The sequence below is a fragment of the Vespa crabro genome, chromosome 18 (assembly GCF_910589235.1).
Source record: "Vespa crabro chromosome 18, iyVesCrab1.2, whole genome shotgun sequence".
NCBI classification, from domain to species: Eukaryota; Metazoa; Arthropoda; class Insecta; order Hymenoptera; family Vespidae; genus Vespa; species Vespa crabro.
The window spans coordinates 2694899-2707398 of record NC_060972.1 but is presented as its reverse complement, the minus strand read 5'-3'; the positions used below and the strand labels follow the sequence as shown (position 1 = coordinate 2707398).

Genomic DNA, 12500 nt, shown 5'->3' with positions numbered 1-12500 from the left:
TTTTTCTCTTATTTTTTTTTTTTCCCCTTCCATTTCTCATTAGATAGACCAAAAGCATATTTCCAATGTTTCGTATCTTTAATATTTATTTCATGATGGAAGATTAAGTTCTTTTATACAAAAGAACATTTACTTGCATTTATTATTTATTCATTTTAAAATGTATACATTTCCATTATTATTATAAATAGTGTATGCTTTTTAATAATTATCATTGCTAATGTCATCACAAAGACCCACAGGTATTGGAGAAAATATATAGTAGGTAAAATATATAGTAGGTAAAATATATAGTATTATCATTTATAATATTCTCTTCAATTGTGCTTGTGAATAATTAGTTTTGCTTTCCCGGTTTTTTCTTTCCTTTTTTTTTTTTTTTTTTTTTTTTTTTTTAAAGCTCGTACAAGTTATACATTTGGTAACATTTAAGCTTTGTTTAAAAACAGATAACAATGGATGAAATACGTGCTGCTCATGCCGCTAATAATGGTGATACATCGAACACAGTTGAAAATGGATACAATTCTGATGTTCAGAAAAAAAATATTATCAATGGTCTCAATGAAATTTCTGCTGTCAATCGTGTCTGGGGTGGTGATAAAAGATTGTCTTTGTACGGATATACATTGGAGACCATCAACTTGCTATTACTTCCAATGATAAAATCCAAGTATGTAATATATTTTTGTAATTAACAATTATGTAATCTTTTGATATATTAAAAATAATTTGCTATTTATTTATTTATTTATTTATTTATTTTTTTTTTTTTTTTTTACTTTATTACAAATAAAAATTTCTTTTTTTTTCTTTTTTTTTTTTTTTTTTTTTTAATTAGAAAAGAAGCTCTTGGTTCTATGGGTAATGATGCGCCGCTTGCGTGTCTATCGCAATTTCAACCATTACCATACGAATACTTCAAACAATTATTTGCACAGGTAAAATTTTATACGTCATATCCAATATTCTTGTTCTTTTTTGTTTTTTTTTTTTTTTTTTTTCTTTCCTTTTTTCTCTTTTTAATTAAGTCTATAAAATATATTCATTTTTACTAGGTAACAAATCCTCCAATTGATCCGTTTAGAGAAAAGATCGTCATGTCAATGCTATGTCCAATTGGTCCTGTGAGCAATATTTTAGAACCAAGTGAACTCCAAGTACATAGATTGTTCTTAGAACAACCAATTTTATCTCTCGACGATCTTGAAGTTCTTAAGCAAACAAAACATCGTGGATGGAAGACCAAAGTGATTGATGCAACATATCCCGTTGAAGATGGACCTCTTGATTTTGTAAAGACACTGAATCGTGTCTGTAATGAAGCTAACGAAGCTGCTAGAGGTGGTTATCAATTAATTGTATTATCCGATCGACAAGGTGGTCCAGAAAGGTGAAATTTTCTTTCGATGATTTAAGTCATATATAATGGGATTTTAATTCTTTATGTATACAATTTATTAATTTAAATAAAACTTTTGATTACTTTAGAGTACCTGTTAGCAGTTTATTAGTATTAGGAGCAGTACATCATTTTTTGATCGAAGAGAGACAACGAATGAAAGTTGGTCTTATTTTGGAAACCGCTGAGGCTAGAGAAGTACATCATATATGCGTGTTACTTGGTTATGGCGCAGATGCTATTTGTCCATATCTTGTATTTGAAATGGCAAAGAATTTAAGAGCAGATGGAGTTTTTGATTATACATTTACCGATGAAGTCATATATAAGGTTAAAATATATATATATATATAAAAAAACAATTATATATTAGAGAAGATCAATTTTTTTTTTTTTTAATTCAAAATCAAATGTATATATATATATATATATATTTTCTTTTTTTTTTTAGAATTATTCTGAAGCTATGGAACGTGGTATAGCAAAAGTAATGGCAAAAATGGGAATATCAACTTTACAATCTTATAAAGGAGCACAAATCTTTGAAGCAGTTGGATTAGCTGATGAAGTAATAGATAAGTGTTTCAAGGTACGTTAAAAATTATAATAAGTTTCATGTGTGTGTGTGTGTGTGTGTATTTTAAATATCAAAATGAATATCAAAAATGATGAACTTATTACAAATGATTATATATTGGATCCAATTAATGATTAAATGTATGATTCAATCAAAAATATGATGTATTTGAAAGATCAAAAAAAATAATAATTTCATTTTTAAATAATTTTATATGAATTCTTTAAAGAGTTTTTTATGTATTTATATTTAGGGCACTCAGTCACGTATTGGTGGAGTAACATTTGAAATGTTAGCTAAAGAGGCATTTGAAAGGCATCAAATAACATATTGTAATAAACCAATGGATATGTTAATAATTCGTAATCCAGGAATTTATCATTGGCGATCTGGCGGAGAAAAACATATCAATGATCCTGGCAGTATAGCTAGCTTGCAGGTAAATTATATTGAGATTAATTTAATAATATTTAATATTATTTGATATTATATTGTTATTTTTTTTTTTAGAAGAAATATAAATAATAAAATAATTATTTCAGGATTATGTCGTTTCGAAAAGCAATAATGCTTATGAAAACTATCGTAAAATATCAATGGATATGGTACAAAATTGTACGTTGCGCGGTCAATTAATAATTAAAAAATTAGATAAGCCAATAAACATAGATGAAGTAGAACCTGCTGCTGAAATTGTTAAACGATTTGTTACTGGTGCTATGAGCTTTGGTAGTATCTCGCTTGAAGCACATACAACGTTAGCAATAGCTATGAATCGTATTGGTGGTAAATCCAATACAGGTGAAGGCGGTGAAAATGCAAACAGGTTAATAATATTTTTATCTTATTTAGTTTCTCATTATGTTTGTTTTCTTTCTTTTTTTTTTTTTACGATTCAAATAAATCTCTTTCTTTCTCTCTTTTTTTTTTTTTTTTTTGGTTCAGATATCTTAATCAAGATCCAAAATTTAACAAGCGTTCAGCCATAAAGCAAGTAGCCAGTGGTAGATTTGGAGTAACCTCAAGTTATTTGGCTAATGCCGATGATCTTCAAATTAAAATGGCTCAGGGTGCAAAGCCAGGAGAAGGTGGAGAATTACCCGGTTATAAAGTATGATGCGATATTCTTTTTTCTCTCTCTCTCTTTTTTTTTCCCTTTTTTTTTCTTATTTAATCTTAATAATAAAAAAATAATAATAACATTTAATTTTCACTTGAATTATTATTATTATTTTTTTTTTTTTTTCGTTTATTTTAGGTCACTGCAGATATCGCTGCAACCAGACACTCTGTAGCCGGTGTAGGCCTTATCTCACCACCCCCTCATCATGATATTTATTCGATAGAAGATTTGGCCGAATTAATTTACGATCTAAAATGTGCAAATCCTAATGCTCGTATATCCGTCAAATTAGTATCGGAAGTTGGAGTGGGTGTAGTCGCAGCGGGCGTGGCAAAGGTATATTTGTTTAATTAGTGATAACAATTATATGGAAAAAAAAAAAAATTGTAAAAATGTATTATATATAGGGTAAAGCTGAACATGTAGTGATATCTGGTCACGATGGTGGTACTGGTGCTAGTAGTTGGACAGGCATTAAATCTGCAGGCCTTCCATGGGAATTGGGTGTAGCGGAGACTCATCAAGTTCTGACATTGAATAATCTTCGATCACGCATGGTAGTTCAAGCAGACGGACAGATGCGTACAGGTTTTGATATCGTAGTTGCAGCATTACTAGGTGCAGATGAATTTGGTTTCAGTACAGCTCCTTTGATTGCTATGGGATGTACTATGATGAGAAAGTGTCACTTGAATACTTGTCCCGTTGGTATCGCCACGCAAGATCCTGTACTTAGGAAAAAGTTCGAAGGGAAACCGGAATACGTGATAAATTTCTTCTTTGCACTTGCCGAAGAGGTATGATATAATATAATATTGATTGTATAATATTGAATCATATTTTTATATATTATGTAAGAAGTGTAATTAAAACGAAAACAAAAAAAGAAAAAAGAAAGAAGAAAAAAAGAAAAAAGAAAACAAAGAGAATAAAAAAAAAAAAAAAATAGAAAAGATAAGAAAAAAAAAAGCGAAATGAAGACGAGGCTGCATTGATATACAGTGAACGAAAATGGTTGGTTACGTACAACATTGTAGAGTGTAAGTTTTTTTTTTTTGCAGGTATATTAAATGTTTCGTTACGAAACAACAAGAATATATTTCTATTTTCTTTTTAAATAATTCATTTTTTTTTTTTTTATTCATGAGGATTTCTGTTTTTTTTTTTTTTTTCTTTTTTTTTTATTTACGTGTTTCAACAGGTTCGTCAGCACATGGCGAGTCTTGGTATTAAAAAATTCCAAGATTTAATAGGCCGCACAGATTTCCTTAAAGTACGTGACGACATAAACATCGAGAAAGCTAAGACATTGAGTTTCGTTAATATTCTACGAAATGCATTGGATTTAAGACCGGGCGTTAACATTCATGGTGGTTCTATCAAGCAAGATTTTCAATTAGAAAATAGACTTGACAACGAATTGATCCAATTGGCCGAACCATTGTTAAATGGTAAACAAGAACGTGTTGATATTGAAATGAATATTAACAACGAATGTCGTGCATTTGCGTCTACATTGAGTTATGAAATATCCAAGTAAGCGAAGAATTAATAATAAGTCATTGAATTATAAAATTATTGTATATCTTTAATTTATCAACAATTAAAAATCTTTCAAAATGCCAATCGTTTGATTATCTTTTTCAGACAATTTGGGGAAAATGGTTTACCGGAGCATAGTATTAATATTAAGATGAAAGGTTCAGCAGGTCAAAGCTTTTGTGCTTTCATGACGAAAGGCATTCACGTGACACTTGAAGGAGATGCTAACGATTATGTAGGAAAGGTATATGTTTGTTATTATATTCTATTGTATTAATATTATTTGTTCATTTTTTTTTTCTCCTTCTAATAATTTCTCATTACTTTTCCATATGAACGGATAGAGTCTTTGTGGTGGTGAAATCGTGATATATCCACCGAAAGAATCAGATTTCAATTCTGAAGCTAATGTCATAGTAGGAAACGTTTGTCTTTATGGTGCAACATCTGGTAAAGCATATTTCCGAGGTATAGCGGCCGAAAGATTCAGCGTTCGTAATAGCGGAGCTGTGGTAGTTGTCGAGGGTGTAGGTGATCATGGTTGCGAATATATGACCGGTGGATGTGCCGTTATACTTGGACTTACCGGACGAAATTTTGCTGCTGGAATGTCCGGTGGAATAGCTTATGTCTTTGATGTTGATGGTTCATTCAAAAGGTAAATTTTGTCGATTAATTTTTTTTTGTTTTGTTTTTTAATCCCTTCAACTTTTTTTTTTTTTTTTTTTTTTTTTCTAACCATATATATTATATAAATATTATTTTAGCAAATGCAATCCCGAAATGGTTGAGCTACTTCCACTTAATAACACGGAAGATATTGCTTATGTAAAACAATTGTTGGAAGAGTTCGTTGAAAAGACTGGTTCGCTTATTGCTAAAGATTTGTTGAATTTATGGCCTGAACCAACGACCAGATTTGTTAAGGTATTGCTGGTTTTTTTTTTTTTTTTTTTTTTTTTACCATTATAATTCTTTTTCCACATTATAATTTGTAATTATGTAAATTGAAATAGGTATTTCCTTATGATTATCAACGAGCATTGAAACAATTAGAAGAAACTAAGCAGGATCAACCGATCCTTAATGGAAATTCAGAGACTGATTCAAAGGTGAAGGATATTGAAGAAGCTGTCACAGACACGGAAGTAGCACAAAAAAAATTAGATAAAATAAGGTAATTAACGATTAAGATCGAATCGGTGGGTGCATAGGGTTAGATGGGGGGGGGGGGAGGTGGAGTACGGGTGTTAAAGGTTAATTAATAATTCCTGTTTGAAATTAATGAAGTTTATATATTTTTGTGTATATGATCTTCGTAGAGGATTTATGAAGTACAAGAGACATACAGAATCATACAGGGCAGTTGAGAAGCGAATGGAGGATTGGAATGAGATTTATAATTTCCAAGGTGTAAGAAAAGGTTTACGTATTCAGGCAGCAAGATGTATGGAATGTGGTGTTCCATTTTGTCAAAGCAGTTATGGTTGTCCACTTGGAAATATTATTCCTAAGTGGAATGATCTTGTATTTCATTCCAATTGGAAAGAGGCGCTTAATCAGCTCTTACAAACAAACAATTTTCCAGGTATGTTAATTAAAAATGTCATGTTTGTAAATATAAAATGGTATAATATTTAATTATATTGAATTATATAGAATTCACTGGAAGAGTATGTCCTGCACCATGCGAAGGAGCTTGCGTACTTGGGATATCTGAACCTCCTGTCACTATAAAAAATATTGAATGTGCAATAATTGATCATGCATTTGAACAAGGTTGGATTGTTCCGCATCCACCAACAGAAAGAACTGGTCGTACTGTAGCGGTAATAGGTTCTGGTCCATCTGGTTTGGCTGCTGCACATCAATTAAACAAAGCTGGTCATTTAGTAACTGTATACGAAAGGAACGATCGCGTTGGAGGATTATTGCAATATGGTATACCTACGATGAAATTATCCAAACAAGTTGTACAAAGAAGGGTAACTTTACTCGCAGCTGAAGGTATAATTTTTAAGACCGGTGTTAATGTCGGAAAGGATATTACTGTTCAGGTATAAATAAATTTTGTTCATTTTTTTTTTTTTTTTTTTTTTTTTTTTAATATATAAGAATTCACAATTATCACAAGTATTAGCGAATATCGATATTTAATTATATATTATATATATATATATATATATTGTGTTTTTTCTAGGAATTGAAAAATCAGTATGATGCAGTATTACTTTGCACTGGTGCAACATGGCCTAGAGATTTACAGATTCCTGGTAGGGAACTCGAAGGAATTCACTTTGCTGTTAGTTTTCTAGAACATTGGCAGAAAAAGCAAATGGGTAATGAAACCCCATTGGATTTGCGACTTATGGCACAGGATAAAGATGTTATCATAATAGGTGGTGGTGATACCGGCTGTGATTGTATTGCAACGTCCTTACGTCAGGTAATCATATTACTTTTAATGTTGTTCGATTAATGCTAATGGTATAATAATTATAAAAGATCGATAATATAAAGACAAGTTTTCACATTCTTTTTTTTTTGTTATATATACATATAACATTATATAGGGTGCTAAAACAATTACTACTTTTGAAATCTTACCCGAACCACCCGGTAGAAGGGGTGCGGATAATCCTTGGCCTCAATTCCCTCGAGTGTTTAAAGTAGATTATGGTCATGAAGAAGTGGCCTTGAAATTTGGTCGTGATCCTCGTCGATTTAGTACTGGCAGCAAGGTAAACAAAATTTACAATTTAAATATATTACATTATATATATACACACACATATATATATATATACACACATACATACACACACAAAGAGAGACATATATATATATATATATATATTTGTATAATTTAAAATGAATTAAATTTTGACAATCAGGAATTCTTAAGTGATGGTAATGGACATGTGAGTGGTATCAAGACTATAACTATAGAATGGACAAAGAATTCTGCCGGTGGATGGAAACCGAATGAAGTTCCTGGAACTGAGAAGGTCAGATAGATAAGATAATTAATAAAAAATTATTATCAAAAGTCAATCATCCTCCCCTCCCACTTATTTCTTTTTTTTTTTTTTCATTTAACACACATATATATATATATATATATATATATATTAATCAATTATTTTATTTCTGCAGATATATAAATGTGATTTAGTTTTACTTGCTATGGGATTCTTGGGCCCAGAGAAATATATTGCCGACGAGTTGAAAACGAAAATGGATGCACGTGGAAATTATGAAACTCCAATGGGCAAATACAAAACTAGTTTGCCTGGAATCTATGCAGCTGGAGGTAATCGAGCTTTTCTTTCTTTTCTTTTTTTTTTTACATGAATAAATAAATAATATATATATAATATATATATACATATATGAGCTCTTGATTTTCAAAATGGAGGATGTCCATTATGTGAAAAAAAAAAAAAAATAGTTAAAGCTAATTCTTACTAGAAATTAACATAAAATTTGTTTTTATTCATTTAAAAAAGAAAAAAAATGGACGCCCTACTTTCAAAATCAACAGGTCCATATATATATTCATACATACACATACAATATACAATAATTTGATACAAAATATAAATAATTTGGATAATTAGATTGTCGACGAGGACAATCATTGGTTGTTTGGGCAATAACAGAAGGAAGACAAGCAGCTAGAGAAATAGATGTTGATTTAATGGGATCAACCGGTCTACCTGGAGCTGGCGGTGTAATAACTGGCGTTGTTGCATAAAAGAGGTAGATGGAAAGAAATTAGAAAAAAAAGAAAAGAAAGAAAAGAAAGATAGAGAAAGAAAGTACGAAAGAAAGAAGGAAAGAAAGAAAGAAAGAAAGAAATTCTCGATCGAATCATATCGAAAGCCATCGTCGAACGATAAATGGAAATCGTTTCGTGGTGTTATCTATCTGTCACAAGTGGGATGGAAACACAAGTTGGCTTTTTCTCCAAGTATTTTAGCATAGCTAAGGAAGGAAGCTGATGTATAAAAAGAGAGAGAGAAAGAGAGAGATTGAGAGAGAGAGAGAGAGAGAGAGAGAGAGAGAGAGAGAGAGAGAGATTGAGAGAAAGAGAGAGATTGAGAGAGAGAAAGAGAGGGAGAAAGAGAGAGTAAATATATCATCAGAGATATATAGCAGAGAGATATTTAAGTTAAAAATAATAATCGATAGCAAGTTCTTCTATACGAAAGTATTGATGAAAGGAGGTTAATAATATTTATCATCACATCTTTCTTCAAATCTGAAGAAGAATGATTGATTTTGTCCTCTTTTTTATTGAAAATTATTAATTTTTTTTGTTTTTTTTTTTTTTTTTTTTGGTATATCTTCATTTCATGGAATATCTTTCTATTGAAAGATAATTAATTATTATTGTCATTGGCGTCGCGTCATGGTTGTGTCGTCATTATTATTATCATCATCAAAGACCTATGATGAAGAATGAATATAATATATGGAGATGATATATCGATATAATTATGTTATATCGAGGTAATTAAATAATTCGATTGTCCTTAGATAACAGACAGTAAAAGGATTGAATTATGTTTACAGCAGGATTATGAAAAGACAATAGAGAGAGAAAGAGAGAGAGAGAGAGAGAGAGAGAGAGATAGCACGTACGTGTTTTTGAAACTGATTATGTTTCTTAATCACTATTGATAATGAGATTAAAGTGTCATTAATAAATTTATTATTTTTGATCGAAATAATCTCATTTATAGAAAAACGTATGTACATTCTCTGTCACATTATATATCTATGTGTATATATATATATACATATATATATATATATATATATATATATATATATATATATATGTATGTATATCCATGGGATTTCAAAAAAAGTCGAAGACGTATCTTTTATCTTTCATGATTAACAACTTCGATTGAATGATATTAGGTGTTAGTATAAAAAGTAAAAGAAGAAAAATAAAAAAAAAAAAAAAAAAAAAGAAAAAAAAAGTAATGTAGAAGTACATACGTAAGGATTCATATATAATCTCCGGTTGCAGTTTTCGATGATCATTAATCTATTTAATAAAACTTTCTCTGCTGATGATCAATCTGTGCTGGTTGTTGTTTTATTGGAGGGAGGGGGTAGTATTATGTTTTATATTGTTACAATATTTCTCGTATATATTAAACAAATGTGATTAGCAATTAATTATTGATTAGAAAAGAGAGAGAGAGAGAGAGAGAGAGAGAGAGAGAGAGAGAGAGAGAGAGAGAGAGAGAGAGAGAGGACAGAAAATCTAGTGATATATATATAGTAGTAGCAGGCAGCAGCAGCAGCAGCAGCAGCAGCAACAGCAGAGTAGTAAACAAGTATTTCTTGAGCCTACTTTTGCCTATAATAGAATCTTTTTTTTGTTTTTTTTTTTTGTTTTAATAATGAATAAAAATCGGCTAGCTTGAAGAAGAAAAGAAAAAAAAAAAAAAGAAAAAGAAGAAAAGAAAGAAATAAAAAATACAGGATAGGCTACAAGAATTTTTTTCTAAGTAATTTTAAAATTCAATTACTCGCTCTTGAGACTTTTTTTTTTTTTTAGGCTAACATTCTATCGTCAGATTATAAAACTTTTACAAGCTTTACCACAATGAATTTGACAAAGTCTTTCAATTGCGAGCTTTTATAAAAACGAAAGCTCCTCGAAAAAAAGAGTGATTGATTTTTAAGGATACCTAAAAGTTTTTGGCACAGACTATATATATATAAACGAACATATACCGTTAATGATAATAATGATAAAAATAATAATATCATCATCATCATTATCATTATCGATGATTAATTTCAAATAAATAGATAATTCGATTGACGATCGATTTGTAATAGTAGTAATCATTTTGAAAAGAAAAAGAAATAGAAGAGGAAAAAGAAAAAAAGAAAAAGTCACAAAAAAAAAAAAACAGGAAATGGTATGCACTTCTCTCTAAATTTGGAAGTATTTTCAAGGTTGTGTGTCGTCTCTCGTATATTTTACGACAGGTATCTCGTAGAGTATGGCTTTGTTATATGAACCATCCCGGTATTATTATAAGTGTATGATTTGTTTCTACGCATACATTATATTTTATTTTATTTTTTTATTTTATTTTATTTTATTATTTTTTTTTTTTTTTTTTTTATAATTATTCCTTTTTAATAATTTTTAAGATTTTCAACAAACTATACATTTTAGGCTATGATTAAGTGATCGAATGAATTAAGTGTGATAACAAAGTAGATAATTTATTTACGCAAATGCATTTTCATTGCATTTGTGTATTATACGCACGAGGCATATATATATATATATAAAAATTTAACAGTGTTCTAAGTGAATCATTAATTAATTTTTACGTTAATTCGCATTGTTATTGTACATTTCGATAAGTACAGATATATCCCTTAGATAACGTGACACAAGTAAACAGATATGACCATACTCCATTATTCAAAAGTTGTCATATTTTATTTTTATTATTATTATTATTATTATTATTATTATTATTATTATTATTATTATTTTAAAATATTTTAAAAATATTTTTATTAAATTTAAAATTGTTTTATATGGATAATACAGAAGTAACTTATGATTGAATTGTTGTAATAAAAATGATGACGCGTTTAATATACAAAATTTATTGTTAAATGTTTACGTTTATATATATATATATTTTTTTATTTTCTTCCTTTTTAATTATTACATTGTTATTTTTTCTTTTTTTTGTAAATACGTTTATTTTTTTAATATGATCGAACAGCAACTGGGTGGCGGGGGGATTGGTCATAACTGGATATAACATGTGTCATGTTTCGAGACAATAAAAAATATATTTCTGCGTCATAGAGAAACGATAGTTTTTCAATAGAAGTTCGAAGGTGAAGGGTTTGCCTAGTCTGTTTTTATATAAACGAAGATTGTCACTGCGAAGTATTATAAAAGGTCGATAGAAGTATCGCTTCAATGATATAATAAATTAAAAATCTAAAAAGATTAATTAACGATCTGAATAAAACGAAAATAGATATACATATAATATACATATTATATATACGTGAATATATACGAACGTATATCATATATATTGAGAGAAAAATTGTATGAAAATATTTTTTCTTGCAATTTGGTATTTATCATATTTATAATTATTTTATGGAAAAAAGGGAAAAAAAAGAACAAACAAATAGTAAGAATAATTGCAGAGAGAGAGAGAGAGAGAGAGAGAGAGAATGAGAGAGAGAGAGAGAGATATTGTTATCTTAAACTTGTTATTGTTTTTCTTCGACGCTGGTTAATTAAATAAATTTTATAAACGATCGCCCATATAGCAGCTCCACTTTGGCTCCGATTAAAAGGTTAAATGTTTTACAAAAAGGAGAGATTAAATTAAAAAAGGATATAAGACAGAGAGTGCGTAATTTTACGACCATATGTATTACTTATGATGCAGTTGCGTTAAATAAAAATAAATAAAAAAAAAAAAAAAAAAAAAATAAATAAATAAAATAAAACCAAAACACTACTATATTCTTATGTTAAAAGTTGACCAACATTTGTTTTTTGTTTTTTTTTTTTTTTGTTTTAAGTATAAGATAAATGATATAGCGAAGAGATGTAATAATGTGAAATATAATATTACGTAGGAACAAACATAAATTTGTACGGTTTGTTTAATCTATTGTTTTTCGTGGAATTTGTTTGTAATTTAATATTTTTTTTTTTCCAGTTAAGAACGAATTACCATGAAACATACGTGAATCCGATTTATACATGAATCCTGTAACGTTTCCCTGCTTTCTTCATTGACGCGCTCATAATCTATTTTATCATCCTG

The 12500-nt window shown here is 29.1% G+C and overlaps 1 protein-coding gene across 6 annotated transcripts in view; it reads left to right on the top strand.

Annotated features, from left to right (window-relative positions):
- The window catches only part of LOC124430514 (glutamate synthase [NADH]), a 28671-nt gene extending 19043 nt beyond the window's left edge, over window positions 1-9628 (top strand). For 5 of the 6 annotated variants that reach the window (XM_046977208.1, XM_046977209.1, XM_046977207.1 and 2 more), the window contains 22 exons: window positions 450-673; window positions 842-941; window positions 1059-1393; window positions 1492-1732; window positions 1854-1991; window positions 2233-2418; window positions 2522-2805; window positions 2925-3090; window positions 3238-3438; window positions 3510-3899; window positions 4304-4638; window positions 4750-4888; window positions 4989-5302; window positions 5412-5571; window positions 5661-5821; window positions 5967-6232; window positions 6304-6701; window positions 6845-7090; window positions 7218-7385; window positions 7539-7652; window positions 7801-7957; window positions 8265-9628. In XM_046977208.1, the coding sequence (XP_046833164.1) occupies window positions 450-673; window positions 842-941; window positions 1059-1393; window positions 1492-1732; window positions 1854-1991; window positions 2233-2418; window positions 2522-2805; window positions 2925-3090; window positions 3238-3438; window positions 3510-3899; window positions 4304-4638; window positions 4750-4888; window positions 4989-5302; window positions 5412-5571; window positions 5661-5821; window positions 5967-6232; window positions 6304-6701; window positions 6845-7090; window positions 7218-7385; window positions 7539-7652; window positions 7801-7957; window positions 8265-8401 (4860 nt within the window). In that variant the 3' untranslated portion in view covers window positions 8402-9628. Of the gene's footprint in view, window positions 1-449; window positions 674-841; window positions 942-1058; window positions 1394-1491; window positions 1733-1853; window positions 1992-2232; window positions 2419-2521; window positions 2806-2924; window positions 3091-3237; window positions 3439-3509; window positions 3900-4303; window positions 4639-4749; window positions 4889-4988; window positions 5303-5411; window positions 5572-5660; window positions 5822-5966; window positions 6233-6303; window positions 6702-6844; window positions 7091-7217; window positions 7386-7538; window positions 7653-7800; window positions 7958-8264 lie in introns of those variants that run through there. The other variant, XR_006943784.1, reaches the window with a different exon arrangement.
- Window positions 9629-12500: the final 2872 nt, after the last annotated feature.